General features: G+C 40.8%; 1 protein-coding gene across 4 annotated transcripts in view; it reads left to right on the top strand.

Moving 5' to 3' along the window:
* RTN4 (reticulon 4) overlaps positions 1-16,551 on the top strand; it is a 44,702-nt gene that overhangs the window by 18,947 nt on the left and 9,204 nt on the right. For 3 of the 4 annotated variants that reach the window (XM_025201578.1, XM_006021583.3, XM_014518978.2), the window contains 2 exons: positions 8,980-9,187; positions 12,589-12,727. In XM_025201578.1, the coding sequence (XP_025057363.1) occupies positions 8,980-9,187; positions 12,589-12,727 (347 nt within the window). Of the gene's footprint in view, positions 1-4,207; positions 4,357-8,979; positions 9,188-12,588; positions 12,728-16,551 lie in introns of those variants that run through there. The other variant, XM_014518979.2, reaches the window with a different exon arrangement.

The following is a 16,551-nucleotide window of genomic DNA, read 5'->3' on the forward strand; positions in this document are numbered from 1 at the left end:
CTTTCCCTTGTAAAAGGAAATTGAGACTCGTAGTCTCTAGTATGTGCAGTGTGAAGAATATCATAAAATAAGGATAACACAAAATAGCTTTTTTTTTGTTGCACAAAAACTGGCTGTGGCCATGAATTGGCAACTGTGTATGAAAGAAACTGTCAGACCAGTAAAGCCTAGCTTAAGCCTGCATGCACATTTTTATACAGGTATAACTATTTCAATTCTTACCCTCCCTGTCCCCTCCCTTCCCCCCTACACACACGCAACAATACTGGTACAACCCCCCAGGATGGATGCAATTGGTATAGTATACCTTATTTTTCTTCTTTTATGAACATTTAATAGCATAACATCATCAACATTGAGAAGGGTGGATGTTGATTTAACTATATTAGTATTGCAAAAGAAGTATTTTATTTGTAAGGCCTTGTCTCCAAATAAATTGCAAACAAAACTCTGTGTGTTTTAGGGAGGCAGAATGCTTTGGAAAGTCAGGCTTGTTGAGTCCCTTCCAATCTTCTTCTCTTTCCCTTAGATATCCTGCTATTCCTTTGAGTCTTGACACAAGACTCACCAGATGAGTTCTTGAAACCTTTTCTGATAATATCTGCTACATATAGATATGCAGTTCTGGCTTCAAATTGGGTATGTTGTTACTTCCTCCACCCCTAGTAATCTAAACTCTGCTGGCCTGGAATGGAGCAAAGGAGTAAAGTCCACAAACTGATTAGACCACAAGTTTGGCACCAAAATAAATAGAAACAAATCTTTTGGCATGTCCACCTGTCTTTCTGAATGGGGAAACTTTTAAGGGGTTTGCCTTGAAAGATCAAATTTTAAATGGAGGGTTGATAGAAGCCTAATCTGTAACTGGGATTTCCTATTTACTAATTAAGCCTTGCCAAACATACTTCTGGTCTACACACAGCATTTCTGCCACTACAACCTCATTGGTTCAGGAAGTGATAAAGTAGTAAAAGCCTCTAGTGCAAATGCAGTTGCTCACATGTGTGTGTGAAGGTGAAATGTAAGTAGATCAGCCCTATGTATCGTGCCCCAGCCCAGCACAGCAGTGTAGGTTGTTTCACAAAGCTGTGGCTCATCAGTGGTGCAGTTTTGGAATCAGCCATCTCCTGGCAGCTCCAAAGAAGAAACTTGCTTCTCAGCATCCTTTCACTGGTTGTGGGGAGAAATCTAGCCCTGTGACTAGAGCAGTGGTTCTCAGCCTTTTTTAGATTCAGGTCACCTCTCCATGCGTGTGTATTTAGTTTGATAGCACCCACGATTAAAAACTACCGTTGTGCTGCCTCCATTTACTTAAGTGTTGCTCATTCAGGGTGTTGCCATGTGCAATGAGCGTATTAGGTTTTTGTGGTAAACCTAAAGCAGGCAGGAGCAGAGGCATAGCTAAGGAGCTTTGTGCTCTGGGCAAACCTGTGTCCCTGGAGTTGGTGTATGGGGAAGAGAACAGCAGTCTTACCTTCCCTGGATGTCCCAGCATCCAGATCCTCCAGCCAGGCAGTGCAAAGAGCTAGTTTAGTCCAGCTTTGACTCTTTCTAAGCAGCGTGAAGAGCTGCTTTATAGCCCAGACTATCCCCTCCAGTGGGTTACTGTGAATGGCTGCAGAAAGAGCACAAGCTCCAGCCACAGCGAGTCTTTATATGATTGTAGAACGTAGTCCATGTCTCATCTGTAGTATAAATTGGACCTGTGTTGTAACTAAACCCCCTGAGTCCCTTATTTGACACAGACTGATCCTTGCAGAACTGTAGGGATCTGTGAAATGCCATGATGTGGTTATATATGGCTCTGACTCATTTGGGCTAGAGAATTTAGGCTGGGTTTGAACAGAATTCAGAGTTAGTGTTATCAGTTCATCACCACTGCATGCATTTTGCTTATGTTAGCATCCCTTAATTTGTGCACCATGTTGGACTGCAGGAATTCATCAAAAGATGTAATGAAATTTAGTTTCTTTTTGGTAAAGTCTCAAAATTAACCGCCATCTTGCAGTTGCTGTTGGCTTAGAAGCTTTGTCCCCCTCCCCAGGCTGTTTTTTTTTTTTTTTGTAATTATTAGTTCAGTTTAGAGATCTTCAGTCTCTAATAGCATGCAAATTCCTGTAAAGTGGCACAGAAAGGAAGCAGTGCTGTTTTGCCTGGAGGTGCACCGATATGTCAGTTGCCTATTGGATTGGCACTGATAAAAGGGGAAATAATATTATTTGGCCATTAGCTCTTTTTGGCAGTTGTAGCTGATGATGTTTACTGATAATTATTCTTTCTGGCCAGGGCCCTGGACACCTGGGTTTCTTCTCTCCTACAGGGCCGGGGCCCCTGGATGCTTGGGTTCCCTTGGGGAAACAGTGTGTTTCCCCTTGCAGGCAGGCAGCATTCTAGCTGGCAAGGGGTCCTGCTTGGGCCTGCTGGGAGCAAAATGCGGGGGGCATTGCGTGTACATGCACAGCTGCATGCATGCACGTGACCAGGAATACAGCTGGGGAGCAGCTGCCTGCAGAATAAGTCTGTGGAGGGGAGGGGGTGGGCAGATTGAGGCCCCCCCACAGTGAGGGAGGGAGTGGGGCTGGGGGTGCTGCCTGGCTAGAGCAGTGCATGGGACCCGAGATCAGGGCAAGCAGTGGGAAGGAGCCACAGGCAGCTTGTTTAGGGGATGAGTGAGGGGCTGGCTCCCCACCACTGTGTGCACCCCCCAGGGGAGGCATGGGAAGGACATGTGCCCCAACCCCCCAGATTTGTGGGCAGGGTGGATGCGGGTTGCCCACTGTAGGCTCAGGGCTCTCCCCTCTGCTGCCTTTCCCTCAGGAGGTGCCCACCCCCTGCCTGCCCAGCGGTGGAGGTGGTGAGTAGTACTCCCTGCTGCTGCATGGGTAGAGGTTGTGTGGCTGATGCAAGGCTCCTGGGGCAAAGGCAGTGAAGCGGGCAGCCCACACCCACCCTCGCCCCTCTTGGCTCTGCTCTGTTTAGAAGCATCCCCGCAATTAAAAATGGTGGCAGTGGTGCTTGAACGAAAGTTTATTTGATGAGCTTTAGTTCAAGTGCCCCTGCCACCATTTTTAAGTGCTAGGATGCTGATACATGTGATGCAGGAGGCTGCTGGAGCATGCCAAAGAAGGTTTTATTTATGTCAGTAAATTTATTTAAATCAGTTATCAGATTGGCATTGGCCAATATGGCTGCTTAATAACTGGCTATCGGTATTGGCCAAGGAAAATGTTATCAGTGCACCCCTAGTTCTGCCTTTATACTCCTGGTGGCATCTTTTGATGGCTGTTTTGATCTCCATCCCGATAGCTCCTTCTTGGACTTGCCTCTCTAATGCTCTTTCATGGATAATACTACAAGTTAAGAATCTATGTGCTACTGCCCTGGAAAGAGCATGAGGTAGCCATATTGAAAAGATTTTTCTATCCAGAAAAATCCAAATGAGATGGGATCATGCTGAGCTGGTCTTCCAGCCCCCATGTGGCTGTGCTATGTTTGCTCTCTAGCTTTTGTGCCTTTAGCCCATAGCCCATTTAATTACCCTTGGCTTAAATGAAAGTAGGCTTGCTTGCTTCCTACTATGGTGGGGGGAAGGCTGTGTTCTGGAGACCACAGTCATGAAAACTTTATGTATACTTATGTCTGATTGGGGAAAAAAGCTGCTGTGGTAAAGATAAGACCTATTTGTGGGAAATTTCTATAAGGTAATAATATCTCAATACTCATCGTATACGGTTGTTGACAAAAACACATGCCTTTCAGGTGCTCACTATAGCTGCAGATATTCAGTCTTTTATAATAGCTTTCCAGGTTACCCTGGCACAACTGAAAATAAAAAAAAAAAGCAGTTATCTGCACTTTACCTTTTTTACAAGCACTTGAATGAAACTGCTATCAGGAATTTCTGTTTAATAGTTAGGCTAGAAGAAGGTACTTGTGAAATGTTTCCTAATTTACGTGGGCAACTTATTTTAAATAACAGTATGTTTGGTGTCATGTTCATTTTTCCCCCCTAGTATACTCTGTGGCATTGAAATTGTGGGGGGGGGGTTTGTTTTGTTTTGGTTTTTTACACTTGACGAATGTTTTCTTGTCCTAGTCGGTTGCAGACATCGGTCGTCTTTTTTTTTTAATGCTCTAACTGCATTCCAAGGACTTACTGGAGAAGCAGCTATTGGCTGAAGGCTTAAAGCTTTCTGTGTTAGTCTGAGGCTTCTAGCTGCAGCAGGGAGACGGGCAGGCAGTTGCGTATGTCGGGCTGACCTTTGAATGCCCTAGCAGGAAGTGAAAAGGCTCCAGCTAGTCAGCTGTACAAGGTCTGGGTGCATGCACGCAAACTCAAGATGGATGCCAAAATTGGTTAGTCCTTATTTTTTTTCCATTTAATATACATGGCTTTAAAACTCTTGTGAATCTTGAGGTTTTTCAGTTGTGTCCATAAGGCACAAATAGTTTCTTGTTGCTCATTTATTTTTATTAGTGGATTTTTCAGGTCAAATATATAAGCACTTGTTTTTTGGGGTTTTTTTTTTTCTCATAGCTATTGAACATTTTCAGTTTAAAATAAGAACTGGTGATCAAAGAGAAGATTTTTGGAGACTTCTGTAATCAGCCTCTTCTGCAAGCACTAGCTTTAAAAGCAAAATGTAATTGGATGAGTTCTGCATGTAAGGCACGGATGCTAGCACTGCTATTTTTAGATATGCCAAATGACAGTTCAGGCTTACCAAATGTAGGCAGCTGCACTTGCTTTAGAATAGGCCTGGAATACTTTAACTGAAGGGATGAAATTTGTAGTTCATATAGCATAAATTGAAGCTCAAACAATTTGCTTAAATAAGCATATCCTTTGGAGCATCTGTGTTTTTTCTGAATATATAGTGTTTATCTTTTAAACCAGATAGCTGTTTCTTTCTACTAAAATGCAAGTTAGACTTTCTAAATTTTAAGCAAATTACCTCCTCTTCAATAGATGTGAGAATATTAAGCAGCTTTTACCATTTATCAGTCACCTGGACTAAGTCACAACTCTGGTTTGTAATTGGCTCTACAGTAGTCATTTCTGTTTTGAAATATTTACAGCAAAACAGTGTAATATGAATGATTAATGTGGGGTTTATTTGGTAGTTAATTTAACAGAGAACAAACAGTGTAGGGGAGAGATTAAAAAAAAAAAAAAAAAGTTCACTTCTAGGCCAAATAAAATGTGTACGCTAGAAAGGACTAGATTAGTGACCTCCCTATTTGGTCACTCGAAGAAAGGACTTATAAAATCATAGAAAATTAGGATTGGAAGGAACCTCAGGAGGTCATCTTGTCCAGCCCCCTGGTCAGAGCAGGACTATCCCCATCTAGATCATCCCAGCCAACACTTTGTCTAGCTGGATCTTAAAAACCTCCAAGGATGGAGGTTCTGCCAGTACTCTGGATAACCTGTTCCAGTGTTTTACTACCCTTCAAGCTTGGTTTCTGTGGTTTGTAGGATGGCACTTGTGGACCACTTTGATTTTTTTTTTCCCTAAAAAATACCCTAACTGTGTCCCTTTTTTTTCCTCCTAGTGTTTTTACAGCCTTCTAAACTATTGCCTGTACATTTGGTGCATCTCTTTACTGAGTTCAGATGTAGATCATTATGAGGTTACGAGCTATTTTCCTGTAAGGAGATGAGAACACATTATTATTAATGCAGATTTTGAAAAAGTGTGTGTGTGTGTGTGTGTGTGTGTGTGTGTGTGTGTGTGTGTGTATGTATATATACCAAAGATGATGGAGCTGTCATCTATAACTTTGTGACTCTCTTCCAGTTCTTAATTATACTATATTTGGGACTTAGGGGGAAAAAGGAAGGAGTGATATGAAGATAAAAGCTAATTAAATGAGCATATGCTGTACAAATGGTGGGCAATAGGGGGTACACCAACTGTAAATTGTTTGGTGTTTGAAATGTTACTATAATACTAATCATATAGTCCACATTAGAGGCGGATAACCATGAGTTTTAGCTTTGTTAGCTGAAGTAGCTTAAGCAGATTTTCATGGAGGGTGGGGCTTTTCAAAAATGTCAAGAGTAATCCAGAAGCAAATGTTCCATTGACTTCAGGATTAGGACCTTTGTCTGGAAGTCAATCTGGCACTCCTGAGAATCCCCACCCAAGCTTTGTGGGTATGTGAGGCTTGACCTACAACCAGTGGGGGATTTTAAGGTGACTTCACTGTGTTCTGGACCAAGCCTCTTACTATGCCTGCAGATATAAGGAGCTATAGAGATGTCAATGCTCTAATTTTGAAAGGGGGGTGGGAGTTGCAGCGGGTGCAAAAAGAATTGTCAAAACCTACAGATCGACTTTTTAATATGGATTAAATAGTGCAATGGAGAACAGCAGCTGTCTACAGCTGGTGTGAATTTTCATTTGTTAGATATAGAAAGGCAGTCTTCAAGAGGATGGGTATGAATTCATAGCTCTCACACAACTGTATAAATACCATGAGAGTTGGGTGCAAAGTTCTTTTCTTTGTAAACTTTATGGAAGTGCCTGTTTGAACCTTTGCTTGAAATTTTTGTTAAAAATTTGAGACTTATTTTTGGTAGCTTCGAACCTTAGGGTCTTGGTCTTTTCAGTAGATGTCTCTTGATCAGTTCAAGTTGCATATTGAAATTGCCATATTACAAAAACACTTACTTGTGTTCATAATTACCATCATGAGAAGCCGCTTGTCCACCTAAATATTATCAGGTTCTTGTCTAATAAAAAGGTGACCCAGAATTATTTACCGCTAGAGCCATGTACATTTTCATCAGACTATAAAAAAACCCCCAAAACAATTGAGGTAATATTTGGTGGTATATCTTATTCTGAATGAAAGTTGGGTTTTCTTTTCAATTGTGACTGATTCTGTAGTTACCTGTTAATAAAAATACACTGTTAGTGGAGGGATGATCAATTATTTCAGATGGATGGCTGGTTAAAGAGGTTTTGGTGAGATGTTGAGGGCCACAAGGGTAGCCCCTTGACAGGTGCCCCGCCCTCTGGTTGCCATCTTGGGACTGGAACCCCCCCCGACCTTTGCTAGCAGGAGTCCTTCCCCTTATTCCCCTGGAAATACTGCTTTTGGGAGGGGGATTTGCCATCTTGGACCCAGGGGGGGAAAAAAAAAACCTGAATCATATACTAAAATTCAAACATCTACTATAACATTTTATTTCAAAAAATATTTTTGTCCTGATTTACATTGTGGGGCAGGAGGTATGGTGGGGTGTATGGAGGGTGTGGGGTTTGTGGGGGAAGGTGCATGTGGGGGCCTGTTCCACACCCTTCCCCCCCCCCATGGTGCACAGCCCCTGGTGGTGGTCGCAAGAGCAGGCAGTGGGCCTTCAGGGCACTCATGGCCTGCAGCAGGTGAAGCCCCCTGGTGACGCTTTGCTCCACCCAAGTCCCGGGAGCTGCACGTGGCAGCAGGGAGTGGGGCCAGGCTGGCTGGCTTTGTCATGTGGGGCTTCTTGTGCCCCGTGCAGCTCCTGGGACTTGGCTAGAGCCGTGCACCACTGGAGGGAGCCCCACACAATGGAGTCAATGACCAGGCCCTGGTCCCTGCCACCATGTGCAGCTCCCGGGACTTGGCCAGGGGCTCAGAGAATGGAGCCGAGTCGGTGGGGCTCCCAGCTGCTCCCAGCTGGATTTTGCCCTCCCCTGTGTTTAATGTATCCAAGATGTAGCATGAGTAGTAAGCTCAGAGAAAGATTACCAGCAAATCGAGGCAGATAAATTGATCTTGGTAATTTTTAGAGTTGATGGTAAATAAGAGTGCTTTATTCTAAAAAGACTGTGTGCAAATTCTTGACTTAACTGATAATGCTAATAAGACCCTCTCTCTATATCTATTTTTTTTTTTTATATCAGGTCCCCCACCTAGTAAATTTTATATGATCCTTTTTGTTGGAAAGAGTTGATGTGAAAGAGAAGTTATGGTTGTTATGACAGAAAGAGAGAGGTTGATTTTATGCAAATTTTAAAACACTAGTGAGGATGGAAAATATTCAGGGTGTGTTTTGCTTACCTTGTAGGACTGACAAGTGCATTAAAAAGAGATAAATTAGTATCCCCTGCATAACTGCATATTGGACAATGAACAGTGGTTGCTTGCAAGCAGATTACCACATGTGATATTTCACTTAAATGTAACAGATCACAACCCAAGAGGATGAATAAAGATGGAGATCTCAAGCTATTTCACTATAATTCACTGAAGAATGCAATTCTAGTCTGAAACAGTGATGCTAAAACCAGCATTATGTGGTTCCATGGTCATTGCCTTTCTTTTTTACAAGGAAAACATTTTTGTGTAAACTGAACATTTTTTTTTTTTTTTTCTCTTGAGCTCTGCAAATTTATCCTCCTCTGAAAATCCAGTTGGATTCCTCCCATCTCAAACATAATCATCAGACATTGCCCAATTGTGCCTTCCATTACATCTTTGCAACAACCCACTTAGCTTAAAACAATGTCTGTGGTGATTCTGTGCAGTGCCATTACCTCCACTGAGTTTGCACAGGTGTAATAGTTTGACAGTCAATAATTAATTCTCTTTTATCCCTGGGTAGAAAGAGTATCCACCTGGTAGGTGAATTTAGCTCTGTCTGTTGAAGTGTAAGCTGATTATGAATCTGAATACTGTCAAAAAGAAAAGGAAAGCTGATAAAATGAATTCCTTTTCATGTAGTCTCTCTTCAGGGCTGAATTGCACCTGTAATTTTAGCAAATGTTCTTGAAATAATGCCAAGAATTCTGAGTCCAGTACAAAACATCAGGTCTAAGTTGGTCTCCAAGATGCTAATTACATAACATAACTTGGATATGTCATTTGACAATGAAGTCTTGAGTCCAATTATTTAAGACTTTCGCTATCCAGATGAATCAAATATACTCTTGTTGTATGGATGTAAGAGGTCTTGTGTTCTAATTTCTTACCTTTTTAACTTTTTAGTTGTTGACCTCCTTTACTGGCGAGACATTAAGAAGACAGGAGTGGTGTTTGGTGCCAGCTTGTTCCTGCTCCTTTCATTAACAGTATTCAGCATCGTGAGTGTGACAGCTTACATTGCCTTGGCCCTGCTTTCTGTGACGATCAGCTTTAGGATATACAAGGGAGTTATCCATGCAATCCAAAAGTCTGATGAAGGCCACCCATTTAGGTGAGGTTTTTCTTCAATACCAAGTACGTATTTATTCAAGCAGAACTTTAGGTGCAGGTAACTGCATTTAAACCATATATTGCCTCGCTGTGATGCAACAGAAATAGCCTCATCATGGTGCAGTTTGTTTTTCTACTCTGGCTACTCCTAAACATGATTATGACTTTTACCATATATTGTGTCCATTCTTTTGTAAGGAAAATGGATTTGAGACCCTTTGTCTGACCTCTTCAAAGAAATCGAATATGCAGGAGCAACTCCAGTGGCATAGAAAAGGTTTATGGAGTTCAGCGTGGTTTAATAACTTGCATATTGGTACTTCATTCAGGCCTCAGATATCCAGTGACAGCAGCAGCTGTACTGTTTTGAAAATGTGTTGGATGTAGAGCAGTAATACAGGTGTTTGATCAAAGTTATTAAATACCCTTTTTTCTTTTAATACCTTTTCCTGGAATGTTTTTTTTCTTACCAGTATGCTTAACTCTTAAACTGACTGGGTCTATACTCTATTCTAAATTTATCTTTGTTGCATCTGAAATCTCATTTATAACCCATTATTATGACATGATCAAAGGATACATACGAAAACTTGGACTTTTAGGAAAGCTGTAAAGACTGAATGCTTAAATAATGACTGAATTCACTGAAATCCCCACAGAACGGATTATTATGTTGTGTAAATAATGGCCTAGAAGATCCTGTGGCATGAAGGTTTGAGGTTCTGTGTGATGCAGAAGTTTGGGCAGAGAGTAGCATTTCACATGAATGTATTTGAGGAATTCTTGAGAGGGCTCGGTTTCTCTTTTTGTATGGAGTCTCCTTCACCTGTTAACCAACAACTGCTTGCCTCTGTCGGGAGTGTTATGGCTCTGTCTCTTCCTGCTCTGCACCCTCTGAAAGGTCCTGCTTCTCCTGCATTTACAGCTCTTCTGCTAATCTGTGCGCTACTACCAGTTCATCTTTCCAGACCATCTTGATGTGCAGTAGCTTTTTAAGCTTTTCCTCCTTGTGAAACCACACTAAAAGAAGTTTTCCCCGTCTCCCCTTTGCAATTTTGAAAACTAAAGCAAGAGAGGTTTTATGTGGAAACTTAGGTCTGTTTTTTCCATTCCATGAATGCATATGTAGTTGGATGGTCATCTTTCCAGAAGCTAACCTCAGTCCAGAGGTTCTGTCTCTTTAAAATGGGTTTGGCCAAAATTCTGCAAGAGAACATCATTTTGGTGTTCACTCCTGATCCACAAAATCACAATTTAGGCTGTAGATAACAAATCCATGGTTGCAGTAACATTCAGCAGAGCAAGACCAGCCTCAGAGAAGCTGCTTTAAAAGGACAGCCTTTGATTTAAGGAATAGTTTGCTAAATTACTCTACAGGGTCTCTTGCAGGTTTTCAATCTGCCCAAAATTATTGTTAAATCCATATTATTTGCTAGGATCTGGAACCCTTTTGTGTCTGTCTAGCTGATGCCATCACCCAGGTGCTCATCCCGATTATTGCCGCTTTGTGTCTCCTTTCATTTCTGTGCCTTTGCCGATACTAGCAGCCTCTATGCCCTGTTCATCCAGTTTCCTTACAACTGGAACACTCTGTCTGAACTGGTGCAAAGGCTCTTCGCCCTCATATTTTCCCATCCTATAATTACTCTACTTGTGATGTCCTTCTGGAAATAACGTACATGTGTTCTTCTAATTCTGAAAGCTGCTTAAGGTTTTCCCAGATGCCTTTGTGAACATCTAGATAGTCTTTACTTATGTGTATACAGCTTCAGGTGCAAGCAAGATGTTTAAAGTTACAGGTTCAGATTTTGACCTTGAAGGTCATGTGCATGTAGGTTCATGTACTGTACCTCTGGTTGATGGACTGAAACAGGTTGCTGAGAGAGAGATGAGGGTCAAATACAAGGGTGTATGATGGAAGACTGATATGCTGGTAGACTTGGGACAGCTGACGCATGGTGGTTACCCTTTTCTATATTTTGGTGTGTGGGTTCATTTGGGGAGGTTCTGTGTGAACAGGTTTAGCCCTTTTCTGATGTGGGACAGTATAGAACTTGGCCCTAAAAAAAGACCCTTTTTTATTTAAAGAATCTATCATTTCATTCTACTCTTAAATTTTAGAGCATAGAAAAATGAGCGCTTCTTTAAAAATAACTGGAATGGCATCTCTTTTTGAGGCGGGGGGAATACCCAGAACTCTTGCTCAACCATCTGGAAAGTTAGGCAAAGTGGAGGAAGTTTGTCTTGTTACAAGTTGTGTATGTTAACCTTTCACTTTCTTGAAGTGAGGCATTAATCCTCACAGACTAGAATCCTTCTCTAGAATAGTTTTACAGTTATTGGCTTTCAGAAATTCCATTTGACAAACTGGTCAAGTTGCCCATCATTTTACCATTCCTTAAAAGGTGAGCTGTGAAGATCTTGTGAAAATTATGTTTATTTTTTTAAGGTATTCCTGATTATAACATGACATTGCTTGCTTTTAAAAAAAACAAACAAACAACTTTACTTGTTAATTTGCCTGAGAAATGCCAAGAATCTGTCTGGTCTTTGCTAACAAAGTATCTGCAATGTAGAGTGTGAGCTTCTTATGTTGTAGTTAAAGTAACCTGACTTCTGACTGTCTGATGAATGCAGTATATGTTAATTTGTCCTACAAGTGAAGTGAATATTAATAGACATTCAGTCTTGGACTATTGGGACTAAAAGTCTTGTCTTTCCCATTAATCAGTTTCACTCTTGTCTGTTGTTCAGTCACATCTTTAGTAGTGTTACAGTCACTTTCACTATAGCGTGGGTATTTCTTGACAGACAAGTCCTGAAATCATAAAGTAAAACCATCGGAGGGGGAAAGCTGTATTTTCAAGTCTTATTCTATACAGCAAAAAGAAATACAGTCTTCTCTACCCATGCTGGCCTTCTTAACCGCAAAAGATGCAATATCTTTTTGTTTTAGCTAACGTGTTCTTAAAAAACCTAGGGCGGACAAAGCAGGGTATATTTTAAAACAAATGCAGAACTGGTTTGGTTATGCTAGCATGTACTAGAGGTAGAGCATATTGTCTAGTCTAGACAATATGCGCCAAGCATTTAATTAGCTACCCACTTTTAAATTGTATTCTATATAAGAGACTCAGATGCCATTCATTTTTTTTTTTTTTTTTTTTTAATTTTTTTATTAAGTATCCAAGCTCAGCAACAGAAAGTGATACATTCTAAGCTTTTGGGGTTTTTACTCTGGGTTCACTGCTCCCTGGTCTGAACAGTCTGGCAGAGATGGGGGTTTATTCAGTCAGCTGGGAGCCTTTTCTGCTTGGCACAAGAACTCCTGTTTGTAACTGACCATATGAAAAGGTTGGCCGAGTTACTACAAAAATCTCACAAATGACCCTCTTCTTCCAGGGCTTACTTGGAGTCTGATGTTGCTGTGTCTGAGGAGCTTGTTCAGAAGTACAGCAATGTTGTGCTTGGTCATGTTAACGGCACAGTAAAGGAGCTGAGACGCCTCTTCCTAGTCGATGACTTAGTTGATTCTCTGAAGGTAAATGATTAAGTATTCAGTATACCACTATAGACATGACAGCATTCCTTGCAAATGATGGTCCCTTCTCCCTGATGTAGAAGCTCGGCAATGTCCAGTATTTATTTTAAATGTCAAAATGTTTAGTGTCTGAGTTTGTCTGCTAGCTGAATAAAGTATTTGGCTCGGACGTGCCCACCTACAAGCAAAGCCTCCAAATGTGTCAACAAGATGGTCTTTCTACAGTTTTGCATACTGCATTGGAGGCAATCTGTTAGCACTTCAAGCAGCACAACAGGACAGTGGGAATTAGCAGTGTGCTATCCTTAAGGGAGCTTATTTAAAAAAAAAGCTTGATTTGAACCATAATGTGCTTAGAATGTGTTAGAAATACATCCCTCAAAACTCGGAGTTTGCGTGGGGAATCGAGCAGTTGACTCATGTACATTCATTTATTGGCCTTCAAGCTCATTGGACTCAAATGTTGTTGTCAATGGTCAGCATATAGTTATGGTTCTCTTGTATTAGGGGTGCATGCATCTGGCTCTTGCTTAGCCAAGGAGACGCAACAAGATTTAAACATTACCGGCTATTGTGGCCAAAAGCTCAGGTTCTTGTGTGTGTCTGTAATAGTAGCAAATATACCATATCACAGACAATGGAGCCCAATTAGCAATGGCAAAATTTCACTGAGTGTTGCTCAGAAATTGCTAAGAAGAGTTTACTTTGGATTCAGCTGTCAGATTTTAAAACCACTACTTGACGGCTCTTTCCCAAGTTGATTCAGATAATTTTGCTCTTCTTGCTACTTTAAAATCCATTATCATAGTTTGTCCAGGGTGCTTCCTTTGGTTAGCCTTAGCCTCTTGAAATGGAATTCTCTGTTAAATTATTCATGAAGTGCTTTAGGATGCATGGTAAAATGCAAATAATCTTGCAAAAGCTTTTTTTTTGCAGTTTCCTTAAGGATCACAATATAATAACCCAGTGAATTTCTAGCTTCAGTTTCCCATTGTGCTAATCTTAAATACCAAAAAGAGCTTATAGGTATCCTAAGAGGCTGTAGGTCACTGTGTGAACATTACACTTGAAGTTGAGCTTGACAAGAATATAATGCATTCTCTAATGTTGTACAAGCTTCCAACAAAAGGAGGCTTAATAAAAAAAACAAACAAAAAAACCCAACAAAAAAACCCAAAACTTAAAAAGGTGCCTAGGATCACCTTTCTTTCCCACTCCTAAACAGCAGGAAGGTTTGAATTATGCCAGTATCTTCCTGAAGAACTAGTGAGTTCCTGTTTTCTGTACCTTCCATTTTTCTGTCTGGTCCTACAGTCACTTAGCAAGGTGGTCTAAGCAGATCAGTTGCTATTTCCATCTAGTGAATGTTTTTGCAGTCTGCCTATGTAATTTGGCTGCTGTTTCCCTTTCACCCTACACAGCACTCATTGTCTGACTTAGGGGCTGAATGTGTACCCTCGCTACACTGAAGAAACAGGTGAACAATTTAGGACTCAATTTGAGGTGTCTTGCTTACTATGCTTATAGTAATATTTTTAGCTCACTAAGCCACCTTTAGTCTACTAATCCATTCCAAGTGCTGTCTGACTGAAATTTTGTGTTATGGTAATAACCAGATGTCTGTTAAGTGACCAGTCAGATTTCGATACTTAATGACTTCTTGAATTCTTAAGACAAAAAAAAGCTATAGCCTGTGGTAAAAGGAGGTAAAACAGGACTTGTCCTGTTTGACGCTATGACTTTCTCTTTTTGACCTTTTTAGCAAAATTGATATAGGTGAATTCATCTTGGAGTGAAATTTTAACCCATGTTACCTTAATTTTATGGTGCTTAAAAATAATCATAGTTGGTCTAATAGAAAATCTCGCACTCACAAATTCTTGCCCATTATATAACATACAAAGCTGGTTTACACAATCCTGATGCCTTGGAGAGTTTGTTGTAGATGATGATTTTTTTTATTAGACATGTAATCCGATATATTAAAAGTAGTGGCAGATGACTGAAGATGGCTCATCTGGTTAAACATATTGGTTGTAGGCAATTACTGATGCACTTTTTTTTACATGTAACAATATTCCATATTGCCAGATTTTGATGGAAAATGGGTATATGATCTAATTTATTCTATGTACTTACATTGACAGTAAAATCTGGATCTAATAATTACTAAGATGTTTTTTAGACAGTAAGATTTTAAAAATGAAACCTAAATATTTATACTATACATAGCAAAAAAGCTTAATGGCTTTGTCAGAATTTGAAAAATGGCTTTATTTGCCCAAAGAAAACCAAAGTAGACACTACTGTGACCTGGATGTGTAGCTCTATAGTAACCCATCCATAGGCTGTATAATGAGCAGGGATCTGGATTTTCCATTTCCCATGGAAAAATGTGGATTTTCTCCTTTAAATCATGGATTTTTCCCTTTAAAGTGAGTATAGAAACATGGCGGAGGTTTCCCCTCCCCCGTTCCCCCCCAACATGTTGCCTATTGCATCACCTGTGGTAGGACACTCCTACACACTGGGGCATGGTGGGGGTCAGTGGGTTGGGACTGAGGGGCTCAGGTCCGGAGTGAGGGGTACTGGCAAGGCTGGGGCTTGGGAGTGCAGGGCACTGCCATATTAGGGCTGCTCAGCGCCACATAGCAGGGGGGCGGGAGGACAGCCACAGCTGGACCTGGATCCTGGTGGGCAAAGTGGGCAGGGGGAGCTCTGATTTTTGTCCATGATAAAACAAGCAAAATCAAACGCCTAAGTGTATAGGTACTTAGAATTGATGTTATTATAACAGTTGAGGCACTGGTAGGCTTTCAAATTGCTTTAAAATTGTAAATATATCAATAAAACATTGATAGATATATAAAAATAAAGCAAACTTTGGGTTTTTTAATCAGAATTGGCAGAGGGGTTATCAGAGAATTTTGGTTTCTTTAAACAGAGAACCTGGATCCCTGGTAATGAGTAACAATGTTGTTAAGGCCTGGTTACTTTTGGATTCATGTTTTTTGAGTGCTGTTTTGTTTAATGGTGTCCATTATTATATTTTGGTGAAGTACCCTGGAGAGACGGACACTTGGGGTTTTAAATATGCCGTCATATCATGTCATGTTTGGGGCTGCCGTGCAGTTGATTTACTGGCCTTTTGGAATAATGATTGTAAAGAATCCACTTAGTTCAACACGTCAGGATTATAAGGAAGACCCGAGACCATTGCTGTAGCTTGTTTAAAAAGTGACCTTAGACTCTGTTTTCATGCTTTCCTGTACTGTGTGTGCAGGAAGAGCAGTATTATTTCTGTGATTAGCATCAGGACTCCATGTGCTCTACCGCCATGGAGTGATAGATGTAAAAAGTCTTTTAGAAAAAATTGAAGGGAAAAAGCAGCTACCTTTCATACTCAGCCAGCTCCTTCGCTTTGTTTAGGTATGTGACCCCGGGGTGAGAGTCAATTCCAGTTCTTCCCCACTGTTTCATTTAATTGTTGAAAGTGCTTTTTCTCACAACAGGGAGGTTTTCACAATTCGGGTGACATTTTTGGGGGGTGAACTCTTCAGGAGAAGGCCTGTCTTTCTCAACAGGACCCTTTGGAGACTGCAGTATTTAAAAAAAAAAAAAAATAAAAAAAATGAAAGGGATGAAAATTACAAAAATTAAAGACCAGGTTTAGAATTTACAAGCAGTTGGGGCAGGCGCTCCCCAGAGCAGGGAGATCAACATTTCTAATTGCCACACTCTTAAGTCTAAGAATTAGGGCTTTGGGCTTCAGTTTTCTGTTGTTCAAATTCAGTGCTGAAAATTCATCCTAAACCTTCCTGCTG

This window comes from Alligator sinensis, unplaced genomic scaffold (genome assembly GCF_000455745.1).
Source record: "Alligator sinensis unplaced genomic scaffold, ASM45574v1 scaffold432_1, whole genome shotgun sequence".
Classification (NCBI taxonomy): domain Eukaryota; kingdom Metazoa; phylum Chordata; order Crocodylia; family Alligatoridae; genus Alligator; species Alligator sinensis.